This window comes from Sorex fumeus, unplaced genomic scaffold (assembly GCF_029834395.1).
Source record: "Sorex fumeus unplaced genomic scaffold, SorFum_2.1 ptg000002l, whole genome shotgun sequence".
In the NCBI taxonomy this organism is placed as follows: Eukaryota; Metazoa; Chordata; class Mammalia; order Eulipotyphla; family Soricidae; genus Sorex; species Sorex fumeus.
The window spans coordinates 61,299,151-61,326,594 of record NW_026606059.1 but is presented as its reverse complement, the minus strand read 5'-3'; the positions used below and the strand labels follow the sequence as shown (position 1 = coordinate 61,326,594).

At 40.1% G+C, this 27,444-nt stretch overlaps 1 protein-coding gene across 5 annotated transcripts in view; it reads right to left on the bottom strand.

Annotated features, from left to right (window-relative positions):
- Positions 1 to 27,444, bottom strand: part of ENPP2 (ectonucleotide pyrophosphatase/phosphodiesterase 2) — a 135,606-nt gene that overhangs the window by 12,125 nt on the left and 96,037 nt on the right. For 2 of the 5 annotated variants that reach the window (XM_056110470.1, XM_056110449.1), the window contains exons 13-23: positions 24,382 to 24,507; positions 21,136 to 21,167; positions 20,281 to 20,408; positions 17,668 to 17,755; positions 17,418 to 17,505; positions 15,871 to 16,055; positions 12,727 to 12,778; positions 4,491 to 4,565; positions 3,064 to 3,200; positions 1,011 to 1,146; positions 254 to 331 (exon numbers count right to left, since the gene is read on the bottom strand). In XM_056110470.1, coding sequence (XP_055966445.1) covers positions 254 to 331; positions 1,011 to 1,146; positions 3,064 to 3,200; positions 4,491 to 4,565; positions 12,727 to 12,778; positions 15,871 to 16,055; positions 17,418 to 17,505; positions 17,668 to 17,755; positions 20,281 to 20,408; positions 21,136 to 21,167; positions 24,382 to 24,507 — 1,125 coding nt within the window. The remainder of the gene's footprint in view (positions 1 to 253; positions 332 to 1,010; positions 1,147 to 3,063; positions 3,201 to 4,490; positions 4,566 to 12,726; positions 12,779 to 15,870; positions 16,056 to 17,417; positions 17,506 to 17,667; positions 17,756 to 20,280; positions 20,409 to 21,135; positions 21,168 to 24,381; positions 24,508 to 27,444) is intronic. The other 3 variants (XM_056110460.1, XM_056110477.1, XM_056110482.1) reach the window with 3 other exon arrangements.

Genomic DNA, 27,444 nt, shown 5'->3' with positions numbered 1-27,444 from the left:
TTTGCCTCACACACGGCCGACCAGGGTTCGATTCCCAGCATCCCATATGGTCCCCCAAGAACCACCAGGAGTAATTCCTGAGTGCAAGATCCAGGAGTAACCCCTGAGCATTGCTGGGTGTGACCCAAAAAGAAAAAAAAACTTCAATCATAAATAACTTTGTACTGGTAATTCATGGTGATTCAATTACATATATATAAACATATATGTGTGTATATGTATATATGTATATATATATATATATCAAGCTTACGTTTGAAAGCAGGATACATCGGAACCATATTGGTCACAAGGAATGCATCATATTTAGCTTCTGGTGAAGAACTCAAATCTATACATTAAAGAAAAAAATAGTATCTATTACTTAGCATAGTAATATCAACTAAATATCAACTAAAAAGAATTGACTTAACTGGCCCAAACAGCATGAAGTGAATAGAGCTACCATCCAATATTTATTCACCATTTCTGCCTTCTCTTCCCACTCAATTTCTTTCCCTCACTCAATAGATCTTTCTCAAAACAATTTTTATAGTGTTTTTCCTTCTCATTTGGTCTTAAATATGCTTAGTGTTACATGAAAGAATTCCTTTATTTCACTAACTTGGATTTTAGTGTACCATCAAGGTCAAAAGAAAACATTAAAGTGCTGTATTTTCTTAGGGTATCACCTTTGTAGAAGAGCTTAAATGATTAATGGCTTACTGATTTACTCTTTCACTTTCCATTATTATTTAATGATGCTTCAGCTAACCTGTGTACTTTAGAATTTTCCTGGTGAATACAATGTGTAAGAGTTGGCCTATGTTCTAGCCTAATTTTGAAGGATCCCATAAATGTTCATCCACTTACTCCTTGGAGCATCTTTCTTCGTAAAAGATTTAACATTGCATTATATATTTGAAGAAAACCCCAAAACCACTAAAATCTTAAATACAAAGTACTACATTCTAGACTACACAAGTAGCAATCTCTCTAAAATGATCAGATCCTGATAGTCCATAACTTACAAGGCGGGAAGAGGAATCCATAGGACATCTGTTTATCATTTTTGTAGGGCAAACAGCTCTGACTGAAACTTGGAGAAACACGAACATCAGGTCGGATGCAATTGGTCAGGTGCTCAGTGATGCCAGAGACCTCGGCCTGCATAGTGAGTCAGAGATAACTCAGTAAACCTATTGCGAAGACCACCAGGAAAATCTGGAAGCCGGTCTGCTGTGTTACAAAACAGCCAGGATCAAAATCCCTCTGGTTTTTATTATAGCTCATATTCTGATATTTTGATTCTTTTTAAAAAAGTAAAAGGTTGTTTCAAATACAGTAAGTCTATAATTTTCAAACTCTTATTTTGTTCTGCAGAAGACTCTTATCGAAGTCCCAAATGAAACAACAACATACAAAGCAGAAACCCTGCTGTTGAAATAATGAATAGAATTCCAGGGAACACAGCTTGAAAAATAACATTGTCGGGCCAGGGAGATAGTTCAGAGGGCCGGAGGACATGGTTTGCATGCTGGAGGCCCTCATTCAATCCCTGGCACCACCAGGGGTAACCCTTAAGCAGCATGCTGGGAGGAACCCCTGAGTGTTTCAGGGTGTGCCCTCAAAAACAGAAAAGAAAGCATTCTGAGAAATAATACAGACATACACCTACAAAAACAAAAAGTAAACATGTGTTGTATGTGCGAGAATGCATACACACAAAGACAGAATAAGAAGAAGCTATGTTTGGAGATGTGGAAGCATTGGTTTCTATTTAGAATTTTAAAGTGTAATTCAATTGCAAAATAAATCTTTCTAATTCCTAAAATTAGAAATTTCAATTGACCAATCTCATCTTCATCAAAGCTAAATCCCAACGTAAAATCTTTGTCAAGAAAAGAAATGTGGAGGCTGGAGAGATGGTACAGCAGGTAGGAAACTTTAACCTTGGAACCCCAGAGGGCACAACCAAGAATAAGCCTTGAATACACCCAAATGTGTCCCCCCCAAACACACCCCAAAAAACAATGAAAATTTTTACAAAATGAAATATGTAGTTAGACAGTGAGCATAGCAGATAAGATGCATGCCTTTGTCACAGAGGGTCCTCTGAGCCTGCCAGAAGTGGTCCCTAAGTACAAAGTCAGAAGTAAGTCCTGGGCACAGCTGGGTATGGTCCAAAACCAAAAAGAAAAAGAAATTAAATAAGATATGGAATCCAGAGAGATAGTAAAGGAGTTAACTGTGGTATACTTAGTCCCTAGAGCCAAAAATTTCTCTGACCATCAAGGGATGCATCCCTGGAGAGCCAGGAACACTTCCAGGCTAGCCTGGGTAAGCCTCAGCACCACACTCAGACCTTCTCATTGAACTGTGGGCTTGGCTGACTGAGAACTACCAGGAGGGGGTCCCCAGGTCCTTGAGCACTGCTTGGGGGGTACAAAAAACAAAAGGAAATTATGGTGTTGATAGTGGGGTAAGGGGATGACATATGGAAACTCAGTATTTCCCACTCCATTTTGTTATAAAACTGAAAGTGTTCTAGAAAATACTGAAACAAACCTTGGAGGGCTTATTTGTTTCAGTATTTTCCAGAGGGTTGGTAGCTTCTGAAACTATGAGACAAAGGCAAGCAGAATTAAAGACACTAAGAGAACTAGCATCGGGGCCAGAGCAATAGTAAAGCAGGTAGGGCATTTGCCTTGCATGCAGCCAACCTGGGTTCAATTCCCAGCATCCCATATGATCCTCCAAGCATGGCTAGGAGTAATTTCTGAGTTCAGAGTCAGGAGTAATCCCTGGCATTCCCAGATGTGACCCCAAAAAGGAAAAATATACCAAGCATATTTAAAAAAAAAAGAACTAGCATAATCCATTCAATCACTCATGTATCACCATGAGGTTATCAGAACACTGAACAAAGTTTTGCTTAACATACATTGTAATACATCCAATGTAAGTTTTATCAGAAGAAAGAAATAAGTATTTCCTAAGAAAAATACCATGAAATAAGCAACTATAAGATTTATGTAATAAATGTAATAACACGGAGATAATAAACCAAATTTTCTCAACAACCTGTTTGGAAACAGTGTAAGATGTCCAGAGTGGCATCAGGAATACTTCACTATAACCACTTTCAAAGTCAGTATGATATAAAATGTCATATCTAGTCCGATAAAGCACTGCAGGCCGTCCATAAAGAAGGTGTCTCTCTAGAAAAGGAAAAATAAACTATGTTAAACACATATGAAACTTTACATCAAGGATTAAATAAATATTGGAAGGAAATCAAGTTGTCCACATTTGCTTACTCATTAATGTAGCTCCTTCTCCTTAATTTAATCAAGTTAGTTTTCCTAACACTTTTGTGGTTTATCTGATCACCTAAGCATGGGTCAAGGCTTATAGTTTACAAAACTATGATGCAAATCGTCTCTTTAATGCTTTGGGGGGCCAAATCATGCTAATCCATAAGAGAAGAAAACCTTACATGGTTTATTTTGAAATGATTCAGCTGAGTTGAAAGGATTTTTGTAGACGTTATCCATTTGACCCCTGAAAAGGCTCATCAAATTAACCAGTGATTTAATTAAGAGGAAGGCACTCTGATCATTATTTGCAAACTGCAACTCAAATATGCATTATCTCAGCATAAAAAAAGGGAGCAGTCATGAGCATTTAAAGTAAGCAGCTTTGTTGCATGGAGAAAACTCTGTAGGTAAGAACTTAAAGGAACATGTATAGATAAAATAAGTGGGTATCCAAGAAGGTCCATCAGATATTGAAGAGGGGAGGTGACTGGTTACCAAAGAGAGGTAAGACCCCAGATTGAGTTCAACCCCCATGAAATGGCTTTCCTCTTAGGATAAACAAGCAAACAGCAAAAAGGTTTGAAACTTTTAGGAAGAAGAGGTAGCAGCTGAGTATGGAAACCTTCATTTCAAACCCACAGCAAGTGCCTAGAACTTAATCTGCCATTTAGGATCAGCTAGAGTCAGAACTTCTATAGATTTGGGGGCTCTCACCAAGAAAAATATTTGGCAATGCTGGCTTAGGCAGTTCCCAATTCCCTGAGTGATCATTTTCTAAAAATTTATTGTACTAGTATTTTTATTAGAGAAAAATCAGTTCTGGCAATCACTTATTAAATTATGTATACATGTTGCTTTAATTAAAGTATTACCATTCTGTGCAAATAACAAAGAAAACTCTTCGTAGGAAACTTTGCAAGCCCCTCCCAAGTAGAACTGCTGATTTGAGGCAATATGGCCCTCACTGTGGCAGCACAAGCCTGTTCTGGGGAGTTTGGCTTCTTCAGAAATGCAGTAAATGTAGAAGCCTTGAGCAAGCTGCCAAATTGGGGGACCCACCCCTAAGAATTAGAACATAATATGCTAATATTATATAAACATAATGAACAAACAAAAAGCCAGCAAATCATCACAGTAGTACTTGGGGGCGGTTAACCAAGTCAGACTTTTCCTTCAGAACTCAAACCAAACCTTTTCTAGGTTCAAAATTTCCATTAACGTTTTCCTTGTTTTCATTTTTGCTGCCTCTGAATTTCCTGGTTTCAGCTGGAAGCAGAAGTATCAAAATTCTTTGAGAAGCTATTCTTGTTTAAAATGATTATTCAAGTTTGATCATCACCCAAACACATTCCTCCAAACAGAAAAGTGAAGCTAGAAATATCCAGTTGACTCCATTTAGGGACCATGAAAGTAGCAGTCACATTTTCTCCACGTAATATCCCTCCTTAAAGCAGTCACCAAACAATAGTCATAGGCTCAGTGGAATATTCATAGAGTCCAACACCAGCTTCTCCTCCAGACCACCTGGAGTCTTGGCCACCTTAAGACAGCACACCAGGGCTAGAGAGATAGTACAGCGTGTAGGGTACCTACCTTGCACATGGCCCATGGGTTCAATCCCTGGCAACCCATATGATCTCCTGAGCTAACCTCACCCCCCCCATACCCCACAAGAGTGATCCTTGAGTGCAAAGCCGGAGTGAGCATGATCACAGCTGGGGGTGCCTCTCCACCCTGCAAAAAAGACAGCCCACCATCTGAAAAGACTAATTGGATTACAATATCTGCTTGAGGTCTAATTGTTACTAGCTCTTGGCTATCATACCCATGATTTCCTTAAATTCTCCATGAGTTATTTCTCTCTCATGTTTCTCATACTTCATTGCCCCTCATCAAATATTTACTGACTACAATCTCTGTGCTAGACTTTAGGTTACAGAATAGAGATATATGCAGCAAAGATAATTAACGTAGAGCTTTTATCTTAAAGAAAAGTTCACAGTTCAACAGGAGAGATAAACATGGCACAAGTAACTAATGTGTACTCGGACACACATTATATCAAAGACTTCTACAATGGGACAAGAATATAACCTGATGCTATGAAAGGGGTGATGTGGGATCAGTACAGCCCCTACAGAGCAGATGAAAGTAAGCTAAACTAACCAGCAACCTGGTTTATGCCTGTTTTCCTGCTAACAGAGCCCCTTCATATTTAAAAGTATATGGTGAATAATAAATATGTTATAGACTTAAGCCCACATAAAAAAAGATATCACTAAAAACAGGGGGAGGGGGATATGAAGAAAAAAAAGATTCTAAGATGCACTTTTTCCCAGAAAATTTTCCCAGCTAAGCTTCCCCATCTCTTTTTTGCTATTCTATTGTGAAAAGAAACTCAGTTTTCTTCAAAAAATGGACATTTCATACACCCCAGGTTTGCACAAATAAAGCTTCTGCTACTTAGCTGGAGCACACATATACTACTCAATTATCTTTTTTCTCAATTGTTAACTGAGCATCTATGACTTGGACAATTTTGTAAACTTCAACCATGTTCCTCAACTCATCCAAAGAATCTATTAGGGTCTTCCTGAAACATAAAAGCCTCATCTTTTGTGTTTCAGGGTTCAAGTCTCTCCTTGAACCCTGGTGACCATGAGCCTCTACAAAGCATAGCTATGGCATGCGGGAACCAGGACATTTTTTCCGAACTGCATTGGGGCCACCCCAGCTCCCAGGCAACTTCTGATTCCAGAAGTCACGCCCACAACCCCGCCCCCCAGCGCCATCTTACAGCACACAGCAACAAAGAAGAAAACTGCTGGAGGGCCCCACAGCTCCGGGAGAATGCTCCAGGTCCCAAACAGAGCCAATATCACCAGGAGGTCCCAGATGGGCTAGGTGCTGCATCCGCCTTCTCCAGATGGAACTCAGGTGACCATGAGCCTCTACAAGCATAGCTATGGCATGCGGGAACCAACACATTTTTTCCAAACAGCGCTGCCACTTATGCGGTCATGTGACATCCCCTTATATACAAAGTGATCAATGGAAAGTAAATTATCCAACGTTTCTCCCTGAAAATCAGGCTTAACTATTTTGCAAACCACAACACCCAAAAGGAGAGAAAGAACAGAGGGGAATGCCCTGCCACAGAGGCAGGGTGGGATGGGGGGATAGGGGGTGGGAGGGATACTGGGGTCCGTGGTGGTGGGAAATGGGCACTGGTGGAGGGATGGATATTTGAAATTAATTAATTAATTTAAAAAAGTGAAACTATATTTGTATAAAGAAATGCAGACTTTTCTGGTTTTGTTTTAGAGATTGACACTGTAGCACTCAATGCTACTCTTGACTGGATGCTAGGGAGGTGGGAGCTGCCCCTCAATGTGCCAGGGATCAAGCCTCCTGCCTGCATCTGCTCCACCCATCATTGTATCTCTCTGGCCAAAGAAACAAAAACGCTAAGGATCAGGACAAAATATCAATTTCCCTGTTTCAGTTCATCAGGATATCAAAGAATTTCAGGCTCCTGGGTTTTGAACTCTGCTTTAAACATTAAAACATCACGGGCAGGGCCAGTGCAATAGTAAAGTGTGGAGGGCATTTGCTTGAACATGGCTAACTGGGTTCGATACCTGGCATCCCCAGCACTGCCAGGAATAATATCTGAGTGCAGAGCCAGGATTAACCCCTGAGCATCACTGGGTGTGACCCAAAATGGAACAACAGGGGCTGGAGCAATAGCACAGCAGGTAGGGTGTTTGCCTTGCACACGGCCGACTGGGGTTTGATTCCCAGCATCCCATATGGTCCCCTGAGAATGCCAGGAGTGATTCCTGAGTACAAAGCAAAGAGTGGCTCCTGAACATCACCAGGTATGACCCAGAAAGCAAATAAATAAATAAATAAATAAATAAATAGAAAATCAAATCATGGGCAAGCCATCCATTTCATTTCTATTTGGCGAACAGTCCCTCCTTGGCCATGAGAGCATCCCTGAGTCTTTATATACATACAGTGTTTATGTCAAGACCAGCCATCCTGACTGTGAGCCTCCAAACCTCCCATCTTGACATCTATTCCTCTTAATTTTCTTCACACACCTCTACTTTGCCCCCTGTCTTTCCAGTTTGGGTCCTCTCTTCATGGAATGCCAGGCACAGCACTCATTCGACACCCCTGCCCTGTTTACAATAGTCTCCGGCATTTTTGGTATGTGCCAAGGTTCTCCTCCAGATACCACATTTGGCTAAATACTATGAGGCAAATCTTTTAAAGTGGTGTGGACTCCCCCAGAGCTCATTCTTTTTGCACTCCAAAATTTGATCATCCCAAATTGAGTTTGTGTTTCTCTTCCCTCCTCAGCTTCTGATTCATACTCCCACAGAGTAGTTGGCTGAGTGGAGAGCCACATGAAAATCTCTCCTCTTGTTTTCTTAAGAATATTCACTCCCACAAAATATGTTCTTACCACAAAATCTCAATCCAAGGTCTTTCCTTGCCCAGCTTCCTTTCTCCTCCCTTGCTTTGCAAGTGCCTGCTATCATTCACGGCCATGTCCGTCTCTTCTGGGCTTAGATGTTATGACTACATCGGTGCCCTGCTCTTCCTTTATTTCAATCCTTAAAGCGCTATATGTCTTTTACCAATTGTCCACATCTCACAATAATATAGTTAATTTTGGGTGGTAGAGGCTTTACAAGTGCCTCCAGTGATACTGCATGGCTCAGGAGATCATGAAGTGCACCGGGATCATGAGTGCAACTCAACCATGAGCTGAACCAGGGGTCAGTGCATGCCAGGAGTGTACTTCAGTCCTTCGAGTTCTCTGCCTTACCCTCAAGTAAGATAATATAATGAGGACTGGGGTTTTATCTATTTTGCTCATCATTCTATCTCTATGCCCAAAATAATATCTACTTGTAAAACTTTGCTAGATAAATAATTTGGTTTTTTTTAAAAAAATGAATTATTCTTTGCAACTCTCAAGAACTTTCTACATAGAAATCTGATATAATCCTGAGATACAGACTTTGCAAATCGATATCATCTCCATTTTGCTGACAAAGATATGATTTCCACGGGTTAATTCAGCTCCAAAGTAGGACCCAGATTCTAGGCCCCCGTCATCTTGGTTCATTTTTTCTTCTCTTTAGCTTTCTGGGAAGTTTCTTGTTGGATCATCTGTGAGGTTATTCTAGTGGAGCACACATTAGAATTACGAGCCAGTTGTTTCCAATTCTGAGTGCTGCCTGAATCATGCCTGCTAAGAAACTAATGATGAAAGCATTTTGTATCAAAGTAATTAATGAACAACTTTCAACTGTTGAGTTGCACTGAGGGTCTTCCCTAACATTTTTTCTTTCTTCTAATCCTTGCATAAGAAGCATTTCCAAAAGAAAACACAAAGGTTTCAATATTATATGGAATTAGAGTCCAATCTCAACTCGGTGCTTTATAGCTCTGTTATTCAGTAACTTAATCTCCCAAAACCTCATGTCTCCCTGGGATGTTTCACTATTTACAGGCAATGTATAAAGTACCTCACTCAGGCTTGGCTCAGATAACTCATAGTTAACATTGATGTATTTGTGGGTGTTGAATTACATTGAATTACATTGATGTAATTCAATGAGTAATTCTAGCTAAAGATTATTAAAATTCATCATCTATTTCATCCAAATCATCTTGAATCCTACTCTAGTTGTAAACAATTATACTATTTATTTCTTCCAAAAATCCATATGCAAGACGATGCACAGACAGAAACTTAGCATATCTCCTTTTTTCTTTAGCATACCTAACATCTTTAGAAATAACAATAATGTGAAACAGTTCATAACTGAAAAGAGCTACACAAGAGATCCTTCCTCTAGTTATTTAGGACTCTAGTCTATTTTTGACTCTACTTTAAAATTAACAAGACTTGTGTGTATATAAATCATTTTTCTAACAACAAATTTCTCATTGTGTGCAATAATAAAACATCATATATAGGAATGAAAATTACTTTTAATTTCTTTTGTTTTAGATGGCAATGAACACCAACCTGACTAGGAAAATATAAAAAACTTTTATAGCAGTATAAACAGATAAAGGACCAAGAAGAAAGCAGATAGAATAAATTTTAAATGTAGATCAAATTAATAAAGTTAGTACAACAAACTCAAACTAAAAAATTATAGTGTCAGAATTGCTTACTGCAGGAAATGAAAATGTTTCCATTTTTTATTCATTCATTGATTCAATGTCTCAAGGAAAATCATTTTCACTGCCAAAGAAGTGTGTCAAGATATTGAATCTATGTGATTCAGAAATACCAGGAATGCAGTAAACTCTATAATCCACCCATATCTAGAAAAATTAAGGTTTTTCAAGAAGTTCAGGTAACCCTTTTTAAAGATCATATTTTTTCCTCTTTAGCAAAGAATTTGCTTTTGTAACATTTAAAACATTTATATCAAAATACTCACTAAAAATAATTTATAAATCTCTTTTGAGTTACTTCAAGTACTCCTTGGGTTCTTTCATTACTAGAATATCGTGATTTTCACATGTGATTTGTAGACAAATAAGTGTTTCTGAGACATATGACACTTAAAAAGCCTTGTAAAAATGTTGCAAAAGCACCATGAATAGTACCTAGCTTATTATGGGGGTGAGGGTGGGGGGGAATCAGTTATCTATAGGTGTTTTTAAATGCTGAGTAAAAATAATATAACTTGATATTTGTGTAGAAATTTAGATCTACAAAATGCATTAAAGATGTCAATATGTGTTCAAGGATACCTAGAAAGGGGAAGCAACTACTCTGAGCATAATATGCACCTGAACTCACATGCCCCGTTACTGGGGTTCACCAGGGTCTCCTGTAGCGAAATCAACAATGACAGTTTTCAGCAGGAAACTGAAATTTTGACAGAAAACACCAAAAGAACTATGACCAAGAAGTTCTTTGCTGCTGAAGAAATGGCCAAGATAGGACCCGAAATGGAGACAAAGAGAGAGATAGGAGAGAGAATTCTGAGACTTGGGCATACTCCAGATTCTAAGAAGGTACTCTGCATGTAATAAGGAAATGATATTGATTTTTGTTTGTTTCATGGAATAGTTTTAAAAATCCGTCTTGTAATGTTTTTCCTTCCAAGCCAGGATCAGACCAAAAAAATCTTGACTTGTATTTAATACTATCATTGTGAAGTTAGAGGTTGAAAACTACCAATAATACAGCTGGTAGAACTAGATGGCCCAGGGAAATCATCCCTGGGCAGGGACCAAATGCTCAAGAGGGTTAAGATATTTATATTTAAGAACCTAAACTTTAAGAATCAGCCATAACACATCACCATGAAATAAGACACTTCCAGCCATCTCCAAAGGGAGCAGTAGCCAACAAAGGACACTGACTATAGCTCCTCCCAGCCCTGAAAGAGTGATTCACCTAGAAGACATCTCTAGGTAGAAGTTCACAATTTTGAAGCTACCATCAATGCTAAACTGAAGGATGGAATTGTCAAATAAATCACCAGCAAAGTAAATCTAGATAGAAACATTTCAGTATCATGGTGATTCAGAACTTAAGTAAGCAAAGACAAAATCCGCAAGGAGTGATCTTAAGTTACTATTTTTCATCAGGGTCTTTTAGAAAAGAAACATATCAGTACTACTTCTCTGCCTGAGTGACAGAATAAATTAAAAAGTTGTCTCATGACACCCCTCCTGACTCTCAAAAGATCCCAAGCTTTTAATTATAATAATACAATAAGACATTGGAAGCCAGAAAGCCAACATTTCAAATCACCTATCAAGTGTCTGTATAACGTGGGTGCTTTCCACCAAATAGGCCTGTCTTTAATGCTGCGTTCATCCAATTATGTGCCAAAGAGTCTGTTCTATGATCAAAGATAAAAGTGAGCGGGTGGTGACACAGAAACGGGAAGAGGGAGAAAGAAAGATGAAGATCTTTATTAACAGGGGAAATGAGTCAAATAAAATCTTCAACTGGTTTCCTCAACCTTTACTTTGATTGGAAACAGCAACAGGCTAAACAGAACCACATGTAAGCTAGTAACTCAAGAAACGCTCTCAGGAGATCTGAACTGGATGCCTTTTTGCTGCTTGTCTTGGGGAGGGGGGGACTGCCTGCTGACTTCTCTATGCTATTTCATATGCTTTTAGCCATCCCTTGCTGCTGCAAGGTGTTCTCCCAACTATGGTAGTATCCTGTAAAGGAGCCATTTGCTCCCCTATTTTATTCTAATATTCTGGAATTTCCAGAGAAGGATAATTTTTGTCGATTTGTGTTGTTGTTCCTAATTATTTTCTGCCCTTTTTTTTTTGCTTTTTGGGTCACACCCAGCGATGCTCAGGGGTTACTCCTGGCTCATGCACTCAGGAATTACTCCTGGTGGTGCTCGGGGAACCATATGGGATGCTGGGAATCGAACCCGGGTTGGCCGCGTGCAAGGCAAACGCCCTACCCGCTATGCTATTGCTCCAGCTCCTTACTGTCCTTTTAAAAAGATTATGTACAACCATCCATTGTCATGTCACTTGCTGAACTATCTTCCAATGAAAAGAACACACTTTTCTACCCCAGTGGTTTCATGTACACCGCTTTTGTCATTCAAGCATGAACAGAAGTAACATAGGCCTCATCAAAGCAGAAACACTGAGACTCATTCATGGCACAGTTCTGCCTTTCTTCTTCCAGCCCTCCACCCCCACCTGCCATGAGACAGGGATATCTCAGAGAGAAACTGCTTCTTCAGTCTAGATTCCGGCACAGAGAGAATCACCATGGGCAAAGCCGCACTTAGCATATGGTCAGTATTCTATAATGGAAGTGAGAATGCAACCTTCTGGATACAAGTCACTGAGATTATATTTCTCTCATTGATGTTACAAGCTTGAAAATGTGGGCTAATATGTGAATGCTTTGATTGTATGTAAAATAAGGAGAAGAAACTAAGGCTCAAAATGATATTTAAATAGAGTTCTGATTAGATTCTTTCTGGAAATCCCCTTTCCCGCCACAACACAAAGACTGTCTCTCTAGGGATGTGAACTTCCTGTAATATTTATAACTGCAATATCCATTCTCCCTATAGGAGAGCCCTTAACCCTGAATTAATGACCCAGCAGACACTTAATGGTAAACCTGTTTTTGAGAGCACTTAAAAAGATACTGAGGTTCAAGGAAAGTGAATGGAGTATGTTAGACTGTCACACAGCTAGCATCATGTACACATAGAATAAACCAGATGGATATTAAAATAACTGAAATTTTGGAACTTTTAAAAATAGTGTGATTATATTAGAAAGTAGTATGTCTCTTTAAATCTTGACAATTGAAAATCAAAATTTAACTGTGTTCCTTCCTCCACCCTCTCTCCTCCCCACCCCCACATCAACTCCTCACCTTCTGTTGACCCTTTTATATGAAGGCGTTTGTTGAGTTCATCCAGTTTGTTCTTCATGTGTGGAAACACCACAAAAAGAGAAAAGAGAAAGCAAAGCAAATCAGAAATGTTTATTCTTTCCTGTGCCCTTTCCAGGGCCAAAGTGATAGTAGAACAGATAGGGTTACTTGCTTTGCACATGGCCAACCCAGGTTTCAATCTCCAGCATCCCATGTTGTCCTCCGAGCACTGCCAGAAATAATTCCTGAGTGAAGATCTAGAAGTAAGCCCTGAGCATCAGCATGCATGGTACAAAGCCCAATAATGATGATGATGATGATAAAAATAGGATCCTAAAACTCCACTAATATCATAAACTCTAGAGAGGAATTATTATTTTAACTCAAATTTCAGACTCCACGTCCTTATAGATCTCTGGTCACTGCCACCTTTTTCATCACTCCATGTTTCCTTTTCTTAAAACTGAGTAATCATGTACCAAATCCTATGACGATAATGATGATTACTTGGGCACATATTCATAAATTAGAGCGCTGACTCAGTATGTCAGACTGATCCCTAAATACACTAAAGTGATTCCCACACCAATTTATGGAATTGATTTCTCCAAAGCTGAAAAGTAATAAGTCAGAAATTCTGAAAAGTAATAATTGCTTAGTAATGTTATTGTCTATATATTCTAAAAATACTCTAGCATATGCATACAGGAAGACATTATCAAAAAGTTCTATTATACCCGTGTTTGTAAGAGTTAATAATGGAAACTTACCAGATGTTCTCAAGTAGGAAAATAATCATTATAGTACTTTATACAATTAAATAATAACTGTTAGCAGTGAAAATTAATAAGCTAAGACTTCATGGTTTAATATGAATTAATATAACCACATATAAAATGCACTTAATATATTTTCAATTAGTATAAGTAGTACCAGAGATCAAACCCAGATCTTCAACATGCACGTCATGTGCTCTGCCACTAAACCACATTTCTCAGGTACCTAAAAGAATAATGCATAATACTAAAAGAACATGCCTAATACTCAAACATAACATAATGATGAATCCAGAATTGTAGGATAGATATTGGACATTAGCATGTACATGAAATTATATTAAAAATTATACACAGAAAATTATACACAGGGAAATCTATGAGAAATAGACTAAGTATACTATCTAAGAAAAATATATGTATGGAATAAAAGTTTTGAGATCTACATGGGAAATATTTGGATATATTTAGGATACTAGTTACAGCCGGGAGAGGAAGAAAGCATGATGGGTGTAGAGGAATACACAAGAACTTCCACTCAATATGTAATGTTTCCTTTTTCATGACCTAAAATTGGAGCATTTATTTTGCTTCTATACAGTATGGACTTGTTTTCTGTTAAAGAAAGGGAGGTCATCTTTTAGAGAAACCCATAAACATAAGATAATCCGTAATTTTGTTAAACTGGTTTATGAGAACATATACAAAATATTTGTTGTTCTCCAGAATAAATATAATTCAGAAATCAAGAAACAACTAATAAAGTACTCTAAATATATCTGAGGTCCCTTTCAATATTACTTCCTCTTGTTATTGATAACTCAAAGCTGAAGTCTAAGATTTACCGGCCTGCCTGCCTTGGAGTAATAAGCTTCACAGATCCTTGTCAAATAAAAGTAGAAAGCAGGGAGCAAGTGGAGGAGAGACTATTTTTCATTTCTAAGGTCTAGTAGAAAAAAAATGCTTATTTACCTATAATTAAGCCATGCATGAACACACAGACACACACTTACTTTGCTTTGTGTTGGAAATGCGTGAACTCAGTGTAAAAACACTGGTTATTTCCTGCTTCCAGAACCACTAATTAGCAACCATGAAAACCTTTGTTCTACATAAAATCCAGCAACCCAATTATTGCTTAACATGTACTGTTTGTTTGATATTCAAAAACTGTCCAAACACAATATACTGGATAGTGTCTCTTGGTATCACTCTATCTTGCCTCATGCCCATCTGTGCTACACTCCTCCAAACCCTGCTAGGTACTTGGGAGATTGACCTCTAGGAACACTATCAAAAAGTGAATTTCCTTGGGGAGGGGGGGTCTTCCAGTTAGAGACTACAGCTGGGGATGGGAGGAGAGACAGAGCCCAGAAATATTCCTTCCCCAGTTTTTCCATCAGGCTGCAGCCCTCCATCCGATTCCACATTTCCATCATGTGGAGCACTCTTTCTGCATCCTGGTAACTGCTTCCTGCCTTGTCTGAACAGGCCTAGAATTTAGTCCCGATTTGCTCCAGAGTGCTTCACCATAACTCACTTACTAGGAACTCATCATTCCTCTTAGTAAACATCACTGCAATAATTCCGTTAAACTCTCTGCTATTTCTCATTGGGTTCATGACTTCAAGATAGATGCTCGGGGTGGGGATGGGGGGGAATGGAAAAAGTAATTGGTACAAAAGTATGACTCCAGCAAGTAGCATCCTTCTCCTCCATTCTCTATGCCTATCCTGTCCAATATGTCAGCCCCATGAAGTAAAGGTGGTTCTTTCATGTTAAATAACTACTGTTTTCTTTTTCAAATGTTATTGGGGCTGTAGCGATAGCACAGTGGGTAGGGCATTTGCCTTGCATGCGGCCAACTCGGGTTTAATTCCCAGCATCCCATATTGTCCCCCATATACTGCCAGGAGTACTTCCTGAGTGCATGAGCCAGGAGTAACCCCTGTGCATCACTAGGTTTGACCCAAAAAATTAAAAAATTTAAAAAAAACTATTATTGTGGTTGAGGTAACAAGGCTACAACAATACTGTTATTTGTGGTTTTGAAGTCAAAGTTAGTACAACTTCACCATCCGCAAAGTGCCCAGGACCCTCCACCACTGTCATTACAGAACTTCTAGTCTACCTCTTTCCATTTCCTTACTCCTTCTACCACTACTAGGTAACCTCCATTTAGTACTTAAATAAAAAAAATTATTAATTTAGTTTCAAGTGCTAAAAAGCATATCTAAAAATTACCATTTTAGAGTTCACAGACAGGGACCATTTCACAGACATTCACATCATCAAAGAAAGTTCTATTGGATAGCACTATACTACACCTCCGAAGCTCCTTCATGTTAAATATGAAGATTATTTCTACCTTTGGTTCTACCTTATCATCACAGGTGCATCCCAGGTCAAAATCAGACTGAAGGTACATAATCCCTGGATAACTGGGTCTGGTCACTTCCTCTGGCATGGTTGGCCTGAAGGTGTTAGTACGCAGGAGATGATTCAAACTTCCATGTGTACCATTATTAGGAGCTGGTTTCAAACCCAGGAGATCTGAAGAGAGGAATAAAAAAGAAGTCATGTCCTGTGGTTTGTAAATATTTTTGATGTGATATGATAAGCATTGGGCTGTAGTGATAGCACAGTGTGTAGGGCATCTGCCTTGTATGCAGCCGACCTGGGTTCGATTCCTCCATCCCTCTTGGAGAGCCCGGCAAGCTACTGAGAGTATCCCACCTGGCAAGCTTCTTGTGGCATATTCGATATGCCAAAAACAGTAAAAACAAGTCTCACAATGGAGATGTTACTGGTGCCCACTCGAGAAAATCAATGAACAAAGGGAGGACAGTGCTACAGACAGTGCTATGATAAGCACTGAAACTATTTCTTCTAAAGGTCCAAAAGTCTTGAACATGTAGGAATTGGATAAAATCAAGTGGAAATGGTAGGCATTCCCTTCCTACTTCTGGAACGATGCTAATAAGGACACATCTTGCCATAACGTTCTAAAACAGCCATGGATATTGCTTGATCATAGAGAAAGACATTTCAAAGAATGAAGGAATAGGGCCTAACATCATGATCATAATGTCTGTGATAGCTACAACCCAAGGACTATCCAGGCCAGTGCCCTTGCCTTTCCAGTAGGGAACTTTTTATCCTAACTTTTGAAACAAGACATAATCAATAAATCCTCAAGTCTGCCCTCTAATGCGCTCCACTGAAGGATGGGGGCAAGAGGAGGTTTTGGCCCTGGGCCTTGAAAGGCCGCTGTGAAATGAACAGGCTGAGTTCATAGCCAGGGAGGAGCTGCCAAGTGGGCACACAGTGACCTGCCTAAGCTGAGAGGCAGGCCCCAGGAGAGCTCATGGCCAAGATGGGAAAAGAACCCAGGAGACCCGACTTTCAGACTCCCCTTCTAACCACCAGACTGGCACTCCCTTACTAAATAGGAAAAGTTGTCCTCATTCAGTGACTAGAAGCTTGGGAAGAAAAATAATTAAGAACATATAAATAGCTGGCCAGGATGCAAGCTGGCAAAAAATTTTAGGCTGCAACACGAGAGAGATGGAGGCGGGAGAAAGCTCTGTGAGCAACTCTTGCTTCACCAGGTCACTGACCAGTGAGTGGTGTCAAACTGTAACATAATGTTGATCAGCCAGAGACTGCCAACAGCAACACTATGAACACTCCCCATTAGGCAACTGTTAAAGGAAGACAAAGAAGCTTTACACAGTGATGATGGTCTGTGCTTTGAACCATTGAGCAAATTAAAACATTGGGGGGGGAGGGGGAGATAAGGTGGTCCCAGGAGAAAATAACACACAAAACATGTCATTCCTTTCTCTAACATGAAGAACTTTTCTACATTTACCCCAGATCATTTCATAGGTTTGAAATAAAGAAGTGACTTACCGCACATAACATTGTAAAGTTCAATGTTTTCGAAAGGAGGCACTTTAGTCTTGTATTTGAATGTTGGGCCATAGCCTACAAAAACAGTCTTCCAAAAGAAAAGAAAACCAAAACAATTAGTCATCATTAACATCCCATAGAATCCTTTCCCTTATTTATAAATATCATGCAACTTCATTCACACCAGCACTTTACGTGCATTCTGAGGCTTACAGAAACACATGTTCAATTTGCAGTTCTTTGATCATACCTGCATGCTGTTGACTTTGTTATCAAAGCCATGGTCTCCCTGGAAAAAGCATTTTCCTGATGGCTTCTTATAAACATCCAAGGGTTTCCTGCAGAAAAACAATTGTAGATCTGTCGGGATTTCTCTTAAAAGACAATCTCACCTGTCAGTGCTCTGTGGCTACTTTTGGCAGTGTTTAGCAGACCTAGCAGTGTTAGGACTTGAACCAGATCGGCTACCTGAAAGAGAAGGTTAATCCCTATACTACCTTCTGAGTTCCAAAGAATCTGTAATAGTTCTATTTTTCTTTCCTTTTCTTTTTTTTTCTTTTTTTTTTATTAAATCACTGTGAGGTACAAAACTTTAATGTTTCAGTCATGTAATGATCGAACACCCATCCCTCCACCAGTGAACATTCTCCACCACCAATGTCCCCAGTATCTGCCCCCAACCAGTGCCCCTCTCCCCCTGCTCTATGGCAAACAATTGCCCTCTTACTCTCTCTCTACTTATGGGTATTATGGTTTGCAATACAGATTACAGATAATGAGAGGCCATCATGTTTGGTCCTTTATCTATTTTCAGCAAACATCACCCGTCACAACTGATACTTCCAACCATCATTGATAATAACATATGTGACTATAATAAAAAAAGATGTAAGAGTTAGATTAGAAAGATCTACTGCTAATTAAAATGCTTAGCTTTCTTCCATACTAATTTGCTCAATTGTCTTCATCTTTCAGTTAGCTTCTACTCAATTCCCTGATGATTTCATATAAATTTATCAACTGCACCAAGTTTTCTGTCTTCTCCAAGCTACTCCAATACAAAGAAGGTCCTCCAGAGAATATATTCTGCAGTCATTTGGATCACATCTCTGTAACTTTTCCATGATGACTTAACATATCTATTTTCAATTGTTTCCATGGTTTCTGGTCCTCCCATATCTATGTTTAAGATCCTACTCATTAAACTCTAAACATCCACTGAAAATGATATGGGATATTTATATACTTGTTTTATGGTTCTCTCCAGGAGATCCATACTAATATAAGTTAACACTGTCACTGTCACTGTCCTCTTGTTGTTCATCAATTTGCTCGAGCAGGCCCAGTAACGTCGCCATTGTGAGACTAGTTGTTACTGTGTTTGGCATATTGAATACATCACGGGTAGCTCGCCAGGCTTTGCTGTGAGGGCGAGATACTCTCAGTAGCTTGCTAGACTCTCTGAGAGGGGTGGAGGAATTGAACCCGGACCTGTCAGGTCGGCCGCGTGCAAGGCAAACACCCTACCCCTGTGCTATCGCTCCAGCCCATAAGTTAACAGAGTCATAATATTTACTCATTATCTTCTCTGTCTCATAAACTCACTAAAGTACCTAGCTCAAATACATATACTAGCTGTTGCATTACTGCAGACCAATTCATAAAACTTTCAGGTTACTTTTTTGTTTGAGAGATGGAGGGGGGTCACACCTACCAATTCTAAGGGGTTACTCCTGGCTCTGCACTCAGAGATTATTCCTGGCAGTGCTCAAGGGACCATATGGGATGGCAGGGACTGAACCTGGGTTGACTGCATACAAAGCTAACGCTGTACCCGCTGTATTATCATTCAGACCCAAAACTTATCTTAAGGAGAAGGTCGAGCAAGAATGAGTGGGAATGGCCACTCCCAGGTATGTTTAAAAGTGAATAAACTTTCAATTAACTGATTGGATCTACTGAGTTTCCAGACATATTCTCTGCCAGATTCAAGAGCAAGGAATAGTCTCCATATCCAGAGTCTTTCATAGTTCAAAAAAGGCAAACATCTGAACTATTTAAACCTTCTAAAACATGGCCACAGGAACAGAGGCTTAAGGTTAAGAACATTCTCTGAACTTCTCTATTCTAAATGTTGCTACAGAGTGAACCTCATATAGTCCCCACTCTTGAGTGATAGGCCGAGTTTCTTGTGTGATAAGTCAGTCATTCTCGACTTCTTCAACGCACAGAAATAAGAGCTGGTATATCTTGGGGGTGCAAGTAGGTGGGGGACTGCTCAAGGTTTTCTTCTGGCTCTTTGATCAAGGATCTCTCCTGACAGTGCTCAGAGGACAATATGTGTTGCTGAGTTTCTGTAGTAAGACAAGCACCCTAACCCCAATATTGTCTCAGGCCCGATACATAAAATTTTTTCACAATTAACATGGGACAGAACAATAGTAGGGCACACTTGCCTTGCGTGCAGTCCACCTGGTTTAATTCAAGGCCCACCTGGGTTTAATCCTTAGCATCCATTTTATGGTCCCTTTGAACCCCGCCAGGAGTGATCCCTGAGCACAGAGCCAGGAGTAAGCCATGAGCACAGCTGAGGATGGCCCCAAAACAATAAAAACAAAAGGTAAAGAGACATACACAGATATTCACTGGGGACCACACAGAGACACGAAGAGGCTAAGACCCATCAGAGATGTATTCTATTAGCATTGTTTTTCTAGCATACAAAGTCTTTGGAAATGATGAGCTTTCCAACTGAGATTCCTGTTGTTGTTGTTGTTGTTATCGCTAAGGACCCTAGAGCACTCCAGATGCCAAAGAGGTGTTTATGAAGACAAGAAACAGAGAAAACTAATCTCCGCGTTACCTCGCCACATGCCATCTACGGTCCACCAGCAAGTGGATGTCCTCAATTCTTCTGTTGTTGGCATAGTGCAAACGTTTGGGGAGATGTTGTTTCATGTAAGGCTTAAAGTGCTGATCTGGTTTTTTACACTGAAAATGAAAAATGGGAATTGGATTTTACATGGAGGTTCTCCTCAAAAGAAAAAAAATGTTCCAACCATTATCCCTCTAGAAAAGTGAAGATTTTAAGCAAAGCAAAGGCTGATTTAATTAGTAAATAGAGTTCATTACACGATTGAAAAAAAAAAAGTTGAAAACAAATGGGCCTAAAGAAGATTAGATAACTTTGGCAATGATACGGAAGGTTATCAGAGGGGAGTCAGGGATTTATAAGATACATTCCTGGTGTGTGAGACCATCAACAAAGAGCAACTCCAACTACAAAGCCGTCCTCAGCTGTATCCAGTCACCCACATGGAGTTGGAGAAAAAGAAGGGCCGAGTCAGACCCCTTGGGTTATATTCCCTAGTGCTCTTCAGGCATCTGCCTTGCATGGGGTAGGGAGGGAGCTGGGATGGGAGGCGGGGGGGTGGGAAGATCAGGTTGAGAACGAATAGGATTTGTTTCATCATGAATGAATCCTCTTCAGTTTTACTGGAAAGATCAAATAGTCTCAGTGTGTGTTGATGCCAAGACTGTGAGGAAGCCTGCAGCTCTCCACAGGCCAGCAGTTTGGAGAGCTCTTAGGGAAACAAATACACAGCAGAACCAAGCAGTGAGATTAACCTTTCCTCCCAACACATGGGGAAGGGAAACAGGAGATGGGCCTGTGGGATGTGGTGGCAGCAGCCACGAGAGCAGAGAGCTGGTGACTTACCGTGAGGTTAGCAATAATGACTTTAGGGTCATCTGTTGGAAGAGAGAGGGAGAAGTATTTTAAAAAAAAGAAGCTAGTCACTGAGAAATCAATTTGAAAAGCTTCAACTCTTTCTCCCCCTCCCACCCTGCAGAGACAGGTTATCTATCTCTTCAGTGCTTGGTGTGAAATACGTGCAAAACTGGGTGGTCGCTTAATATTTTAGAAAACAAAAATGATTGGATGGGTGGAGCTATTCCTCTGGCACATTTCCCTGCAAGAACCAGGTTTGCTTTGCCTGAAGGAAGGGGATTCATCCCTCCTCATGAAGCACCAGGATATTTATGAAAAGTAAACTGAGTGTGTCTGTTCCCCCACAAAAAGACATTCCTAGAGTTTGGATTTAGTATGTTCGCCATTTAACATCAGAAACTAATCTGGATAGTTTGGATTTAGTATGTTCGCCATTTAACATCAGAAACTAAACTGGATATTTAAATATATATATATATATATTTTTAAGTGGCAGAGGATGTTTGGGCCTCACTTGTGACACTCAGGGATACTCCTGGCTCTGTGCTCAGGGGTCACTCCTGGAAGTGCTTAGGGGCCCACCTGGTACTGGGATCAAACCCAGATCTTCCATATGTGAAGCATGTGCCCAAGGCCTTTGAGCTATTCTCTGGTCCAATTTAAACCTTTTAATGTAACTTGCCATTCATCTGACAAAGTTGAAACAGACATTGTCCACAGTAAGATGAATCTTCTAGTCTACAGAGGTTGGTTTTGTTTCCCCCCCCCCCAAGAAAAGAGTTTTGGTTCCTCAGTCGTACATATCATGGTAAGTTTAACTACAGAGGTAGCTGCTGCCTCTCTAGTCATGGATTCACACATCTATGCGCCTCCTTCTTCTTCCTTCCAGCAAACAAAGGGCATTTCTCCCTGAACTAGCAAAAAGCAAAACTCAGTCAAAGATGGCTGTGTTTAAACTGTGGACAGGATTATATTATCTCAAGGTCCCCTGTGGGGAGGGGGGGGGAGAAGGGGGGGGCAGGGAAAGGAGGGTGGAGGAAAGAGGAGATTGTAGGTTGGCTGGATTTTGTTTTGTTTTTAAAACTTTTGGTTTAGTGTGTCATTATGGCATCAGCAGGAAAGGAAAGCAGCTTTCAGAAGAGACACCATCAAGCCCGCTGCAAACCTCCCTGGTATGTAATCAACAGGGGGGCAGGTCAAGCCACGTCCTTGTCTGCTGTCTCCCAGGGTCCGTACCTCAGTACACACTCAACCAACATGCACTGATCGATAGAGAAGTTAGTTGGTTCATATTTGCTGAAAACTCAGAGTAAATTTGCCTTGCAGCATAAGGGCATGCCCTTGGGAGGCAGTTTCAAAATCTTCACTCTAAAGCTATGAAATCCAAATGTGGATTCCACTCAAGTAAATTTTAGTTGCATCACTTTGGAGGACAAGGGAGTTGGGTTATAACAGCAATGCTCGGGGGCTATTCCTGGCTCTGTGCTCAAGAGTGGGGTGTTATTGGCTGGTACTCAGGGGCTCATATTCAGTGTCAGGTATGTAATCAAGGTCAGGCCGCATGCAAGTCAAGCACCTTATCTCCTGTACTATTTCTCCCTGGGCTGCCATTAGCTGTATCTTTTCATAAAAAGGGAAAGGGGTGAGAATTTTCATGCTACAGCCCTGTGTCTGGAGAGCCTGACCAAGTGGGGAGGGAAAGCAGCAGTGATGATGGTGGCAATGATTCACCCCAATGATGACCCTGCTCAGTCCATCTCTCTAGGAGAGCTTTGCAGGTACTTTCTCTCTGGTCAGTCATAACAACTCTGGGAGGCAGATCCTAGAAGAGTTCTCGGGTCACTGAGAGGAAATCAGACATCCCACTGACACTGTTGGCACTTTTGACCACCCTGTCTGTTCTACCATCTTTAAAAAAACAAATAGCATATATATGAGTATTTCTCAAAAGTACAAAATAGTATGGCTGGGGCCAGAGTGATAGTACAGAAGCAAGGTATTGGCCTTGCATGTGCCAGCCAGAGTTCTATCTTTGGCATCACATATCATCCCCAGAGCACTGCCAGGGGTGATCTCTGAGCGCATAGCCAGGGCAACCCCTGAGCATCACCAGATGTGACTCAATCCAACCCCCCCAAAAATCCTCTGTGGTTTAAAGCTATTATTCCATTGTCCCCCCAGAAAGTTCCTCTCTCAAAAAACACCCCATTCCATGACATTTACATCTGAAATAGCTTTCAAAATAGATAAAAATCTGACTTGCATAAGCGCCCCAAATGCAAATACTACATCCAAATAGTGGCCTGGATCCCATCTCTGCTTACTCCATGTGAGCAGAGGAGAAGGGAGGACAGAGGACAGAAAGGCCACAGAAAAGACAGAAACACTGACAAATTTTGTTTATTTCCCAACGTTGCCTGGAGCTGACCTTGGAACAGTTCCCACTGGTGTTGACTCAGGAAAGTAGTTTGGGAAAAACTTAATTTTCCAAAGCTCCACACTTGGTGCCAATGATTTCTCATTCTCACACTCAGAAGGATTCCCTGCCCCCACTCCCAATTGCAGCATATCTTCAAAAACTAAATGAAAAACAATAAACTTCTCAAAAGCTAGGTGGGAAGCACTTCAAGCATCTTAGTTGGTAAATCAAAGCTCTTATCAGTGGCACATCATAACCTGAGGTGTAAAATGTAAGTGCTGAAGTTATTCTTGTTTGTTTTATTTCTGGTCTTTCAAGACAGCTACCACTTCTCAAAGATTTAGTAGATTTTTTTTCCTCCTGGATTCTACCCATTGCTTTACAAAGGCAAAGATCCCCTTATACCCTGTTCCAGAAACTGTTAGGATCCCATTTTGGTTCTGTCCAATCCTCTTATAAAAATGTTCCCTCTCCTGTGAACAAAAGTTTATGGTTATACACATATCACAAATTCAACACATTTCTCACATGAAAATAGCAAGAGTAAATATGTTCCCTGAGTCAGGAATCCCCTCTTAAGTGAAATACATTTTCATAATGGCTATTCAGGGAAGCTACTTTTATTATCATATGTGTTCTTCAGTTAAAACAAAGATGGAGGTTTACTGCTGAATTGATTTGCTCACGGTCACTCAGGTAGGAAATTATAGAGCTAGGATTTTTTTTTACCCAAGTACTGCAGCTTCAGAGAAAAAGACATAACTTACTCTACTACATTTTCACTCTAACCATTTAGTATTTTAAAAACCACTTACATTTCGGATTGTTGGGAAATTTGGGTCGAATTCTTCCTAGGGTTCCAGGCACTAAAGTAATGTCATCCACATTGGTGAGGTAATTACTCAAGAACTCTGTTCTGTCACAGGTCACGTCTTCCATTCCTGAAGAGAAAAGTAACACAGTTCTCCAGCAATTAAATTTAAAATCTTTGTAGTAGAGAGAACAATCAGCCATGTCCTCAATTAGTTTGAACAACTTAATGCAAGGATACCTCTTATTCTAGATTTCTTAGCTTTCATTTTTTTTTGGGATACTACTTTATAAAATATTTCCCCAAACTTTGTCTTTGACTTGTGTCTCTTTTACAAAATGTGCTTTTCTAACTCTTTTTCTCTCTCTACTAGATGTCCTGAGTTGAGTCCATAATCACAGCCCACACTGTCTCTGCTGGTGGCCTTGGATGTTACAATAAAACAATACTGACAATAAGAGATGAAAAAGGAAAATGTGAGGCAAAATGACCACCCAAACTGAAAAACAAAATACCACTGAAAATAAATTGTAAACCATGTAATCAGTCAAAACTAAAAGCTAGTGACCAGAATACAAAGATAGTCTAGGCAGGGAACGATTTTCACCAACACATCTCCTGTCTCCTATCAAGGCAGAGTTCTTGATCAACCTATTGTAAGGGAAAAAAAAAGACACATATATAGCAAACTTAAATCTTAGATTCATAGATGATGGGGAGTGAGAAAACTTATCTCAGGATTTATGAAATAACAAAATGGTGATAGTTTCATATATTATATGCCCTAACATATGAGCATTCTCTATGAGGAGGAAATAAGTGATTCTCTGAATGATGGCCTACAGTTTTGGAATACAGAAATATAAACCAGGGGGCTGGGATGGCACTCAAGAGACCCTGGCTTTAATCCCTGGTGCTGCATATGCCGCAGGCACCACTGGGTATGATTCTAGTGACACCCTGTATCCAACAGGGGTAATTCCAGTAGTCCCAGGTGTAGTTCCCACAATGATAACCACCACCACCACCACCACCACCACCACCACCACCACCACCACCACAACCGAGAGAGGTCCATATCAAGTAAAATTAATATGGTCATTTTCTGGGATGTCAGACCTGTACATATTTTTAATGCAAATGGGAACAAAAAGGGGAAACCCATATTTCAAGATAATACATCTTGCCTTTAAATATATAAATTATCAAGAATGAAAATGAAAATTAATAGCTACTATGTTCCAGAACAATATTAACCCAGGATGGAAGATGACAAGGATTTACCACTTGTTAGCTTTCTAAGATATCCCTTCCCTGTTTCCACCCACCACACACATACAGAGAGTCAACAGGAAACTATCTCTCTTGCTTTTAAATACCATATTTTAATTCTTCTCAAGCATCATCATCCTCCTGCTCCAGACTAATTCCAGATAGGTGGTGTGAGTATTCTCATCTGCCGATGAGGAGACTGAGACTCAAGAGTGTACAACAAGTGGTATTTCAGAAGTGTTAAGTGGCACAGTGCAATCTGAACTTCACTGAAACATATTTTCCCTCAATAGTTCAAGGCCAGTGTCTCCACACTACCTTTTAATAACTACAGATGTCATGGTGCCCCCAAGCCAAAACAGTTCTGCTCATTTCAGAAGTCTGGACTCTGGCAAGACAAAGTTTGAACCTATCCAAGAACCTGACATGCTCCAGTCTATGACTCATTAGAACTCATCTGCTTCTTCAACATCTGGCTCCAGTGTGTAGCCAAATGCGCCTGACACTTGGGAAATTTAAACTGAAATCGCGATGTCACATGCTCTGTCCTATCAGCCATTCTCCACCAAGTCAAACTCACAGAGCATGATTTTGCATAAGATCGCATTCAGCCTCTGCAAAGGATCAAGAGGACCCTAGGTTGCTATGCTTCATGTTGTTTGTTATGTCCATTCTCATAGACCTTTTCAAACATTCTGGAAAGAACATGGTAGGTCCACAAAAGAGTTTTCACCTGGGAGCTAGCTCTGTGATGCTGCAGACACTCTCTAGAACTCAAGTCTGTGAACGGGGGAACTAAGAAAGCTTTCTGGGGCTTTCCTTTCAGCTTTACAACCACCAAATTTTCCGTCTTGTTTCTCTCTCCCAAAATATAATGAGTTATTTACAATGATTTAGATTATACAATGATTTTGGAAAAATTGCTTCCACTTCTTTAACAAAATATCCTTCTTTATCATAGTTGAGTGTAAGTGTGTGTGTGTGTAGTAGTTAGTAGTAGTAGTAGTAGTAGTACTAGTAGTAGTAAGTAGTGCCAGTGATTGAATCCAATGCCTCATAAACACAATGCAACCCATTTATTGCTGAGCTACATATCTGACCTCTAACCCTAGATTCACATTTTATCCACATAAACTCTGTAGCTTCTTTTTTAATGTTGGTTTTTTTTTTTGGCCACACCTACTGGTGCTCAGGACTTACTCCTGGCCCTATGACAAAGGATCACTCCTGGCAGTACTTGGGGGACTTTATGGAGTGCTGGGGATCAAAACAAGGTAAGTCACAGGCAAGCAAGCGCCATACTTGCTATGCTATGGCTCCAGCCAGACCTCTTTTGGGGGGTGTGGTTAGCAAGGAAGGGGTTTATCACACCCAATATTTGCATAGAAAGCTAATAATACCAAGAGTCAGAGCCATAGTATAGGGGATAGGGACTTGCTTTGCATGTGGCCAATCCTGGTTTCCCAGAGCAGCAGGAGTAATTCCTGAGTGTAGAGTCAGGAGTAAGCCCTGAGCATTGCCAGGTGTGGTTCAAAAACCAAAAGAGAACTATTAAAAGCAAATTAAATGGTCTGCAACACTTTAATAAGAACTAAGGGGTGTTTTTTTGTATGACCAAAACCCAAGTACAAAAACTTATAAATGAAAAAAAAGAACTAAGTTTTTATTGAAGACATGGCCTTGATCAAAATGAATGAAGCCAGGGGCATCTCAGGCCATCTTTTGAGTCAGGATCTGATTTCTTTCCCCATTCTGAAGTCACTGTCACTGTCACTGTTCATCGGTTTGCTCGAGT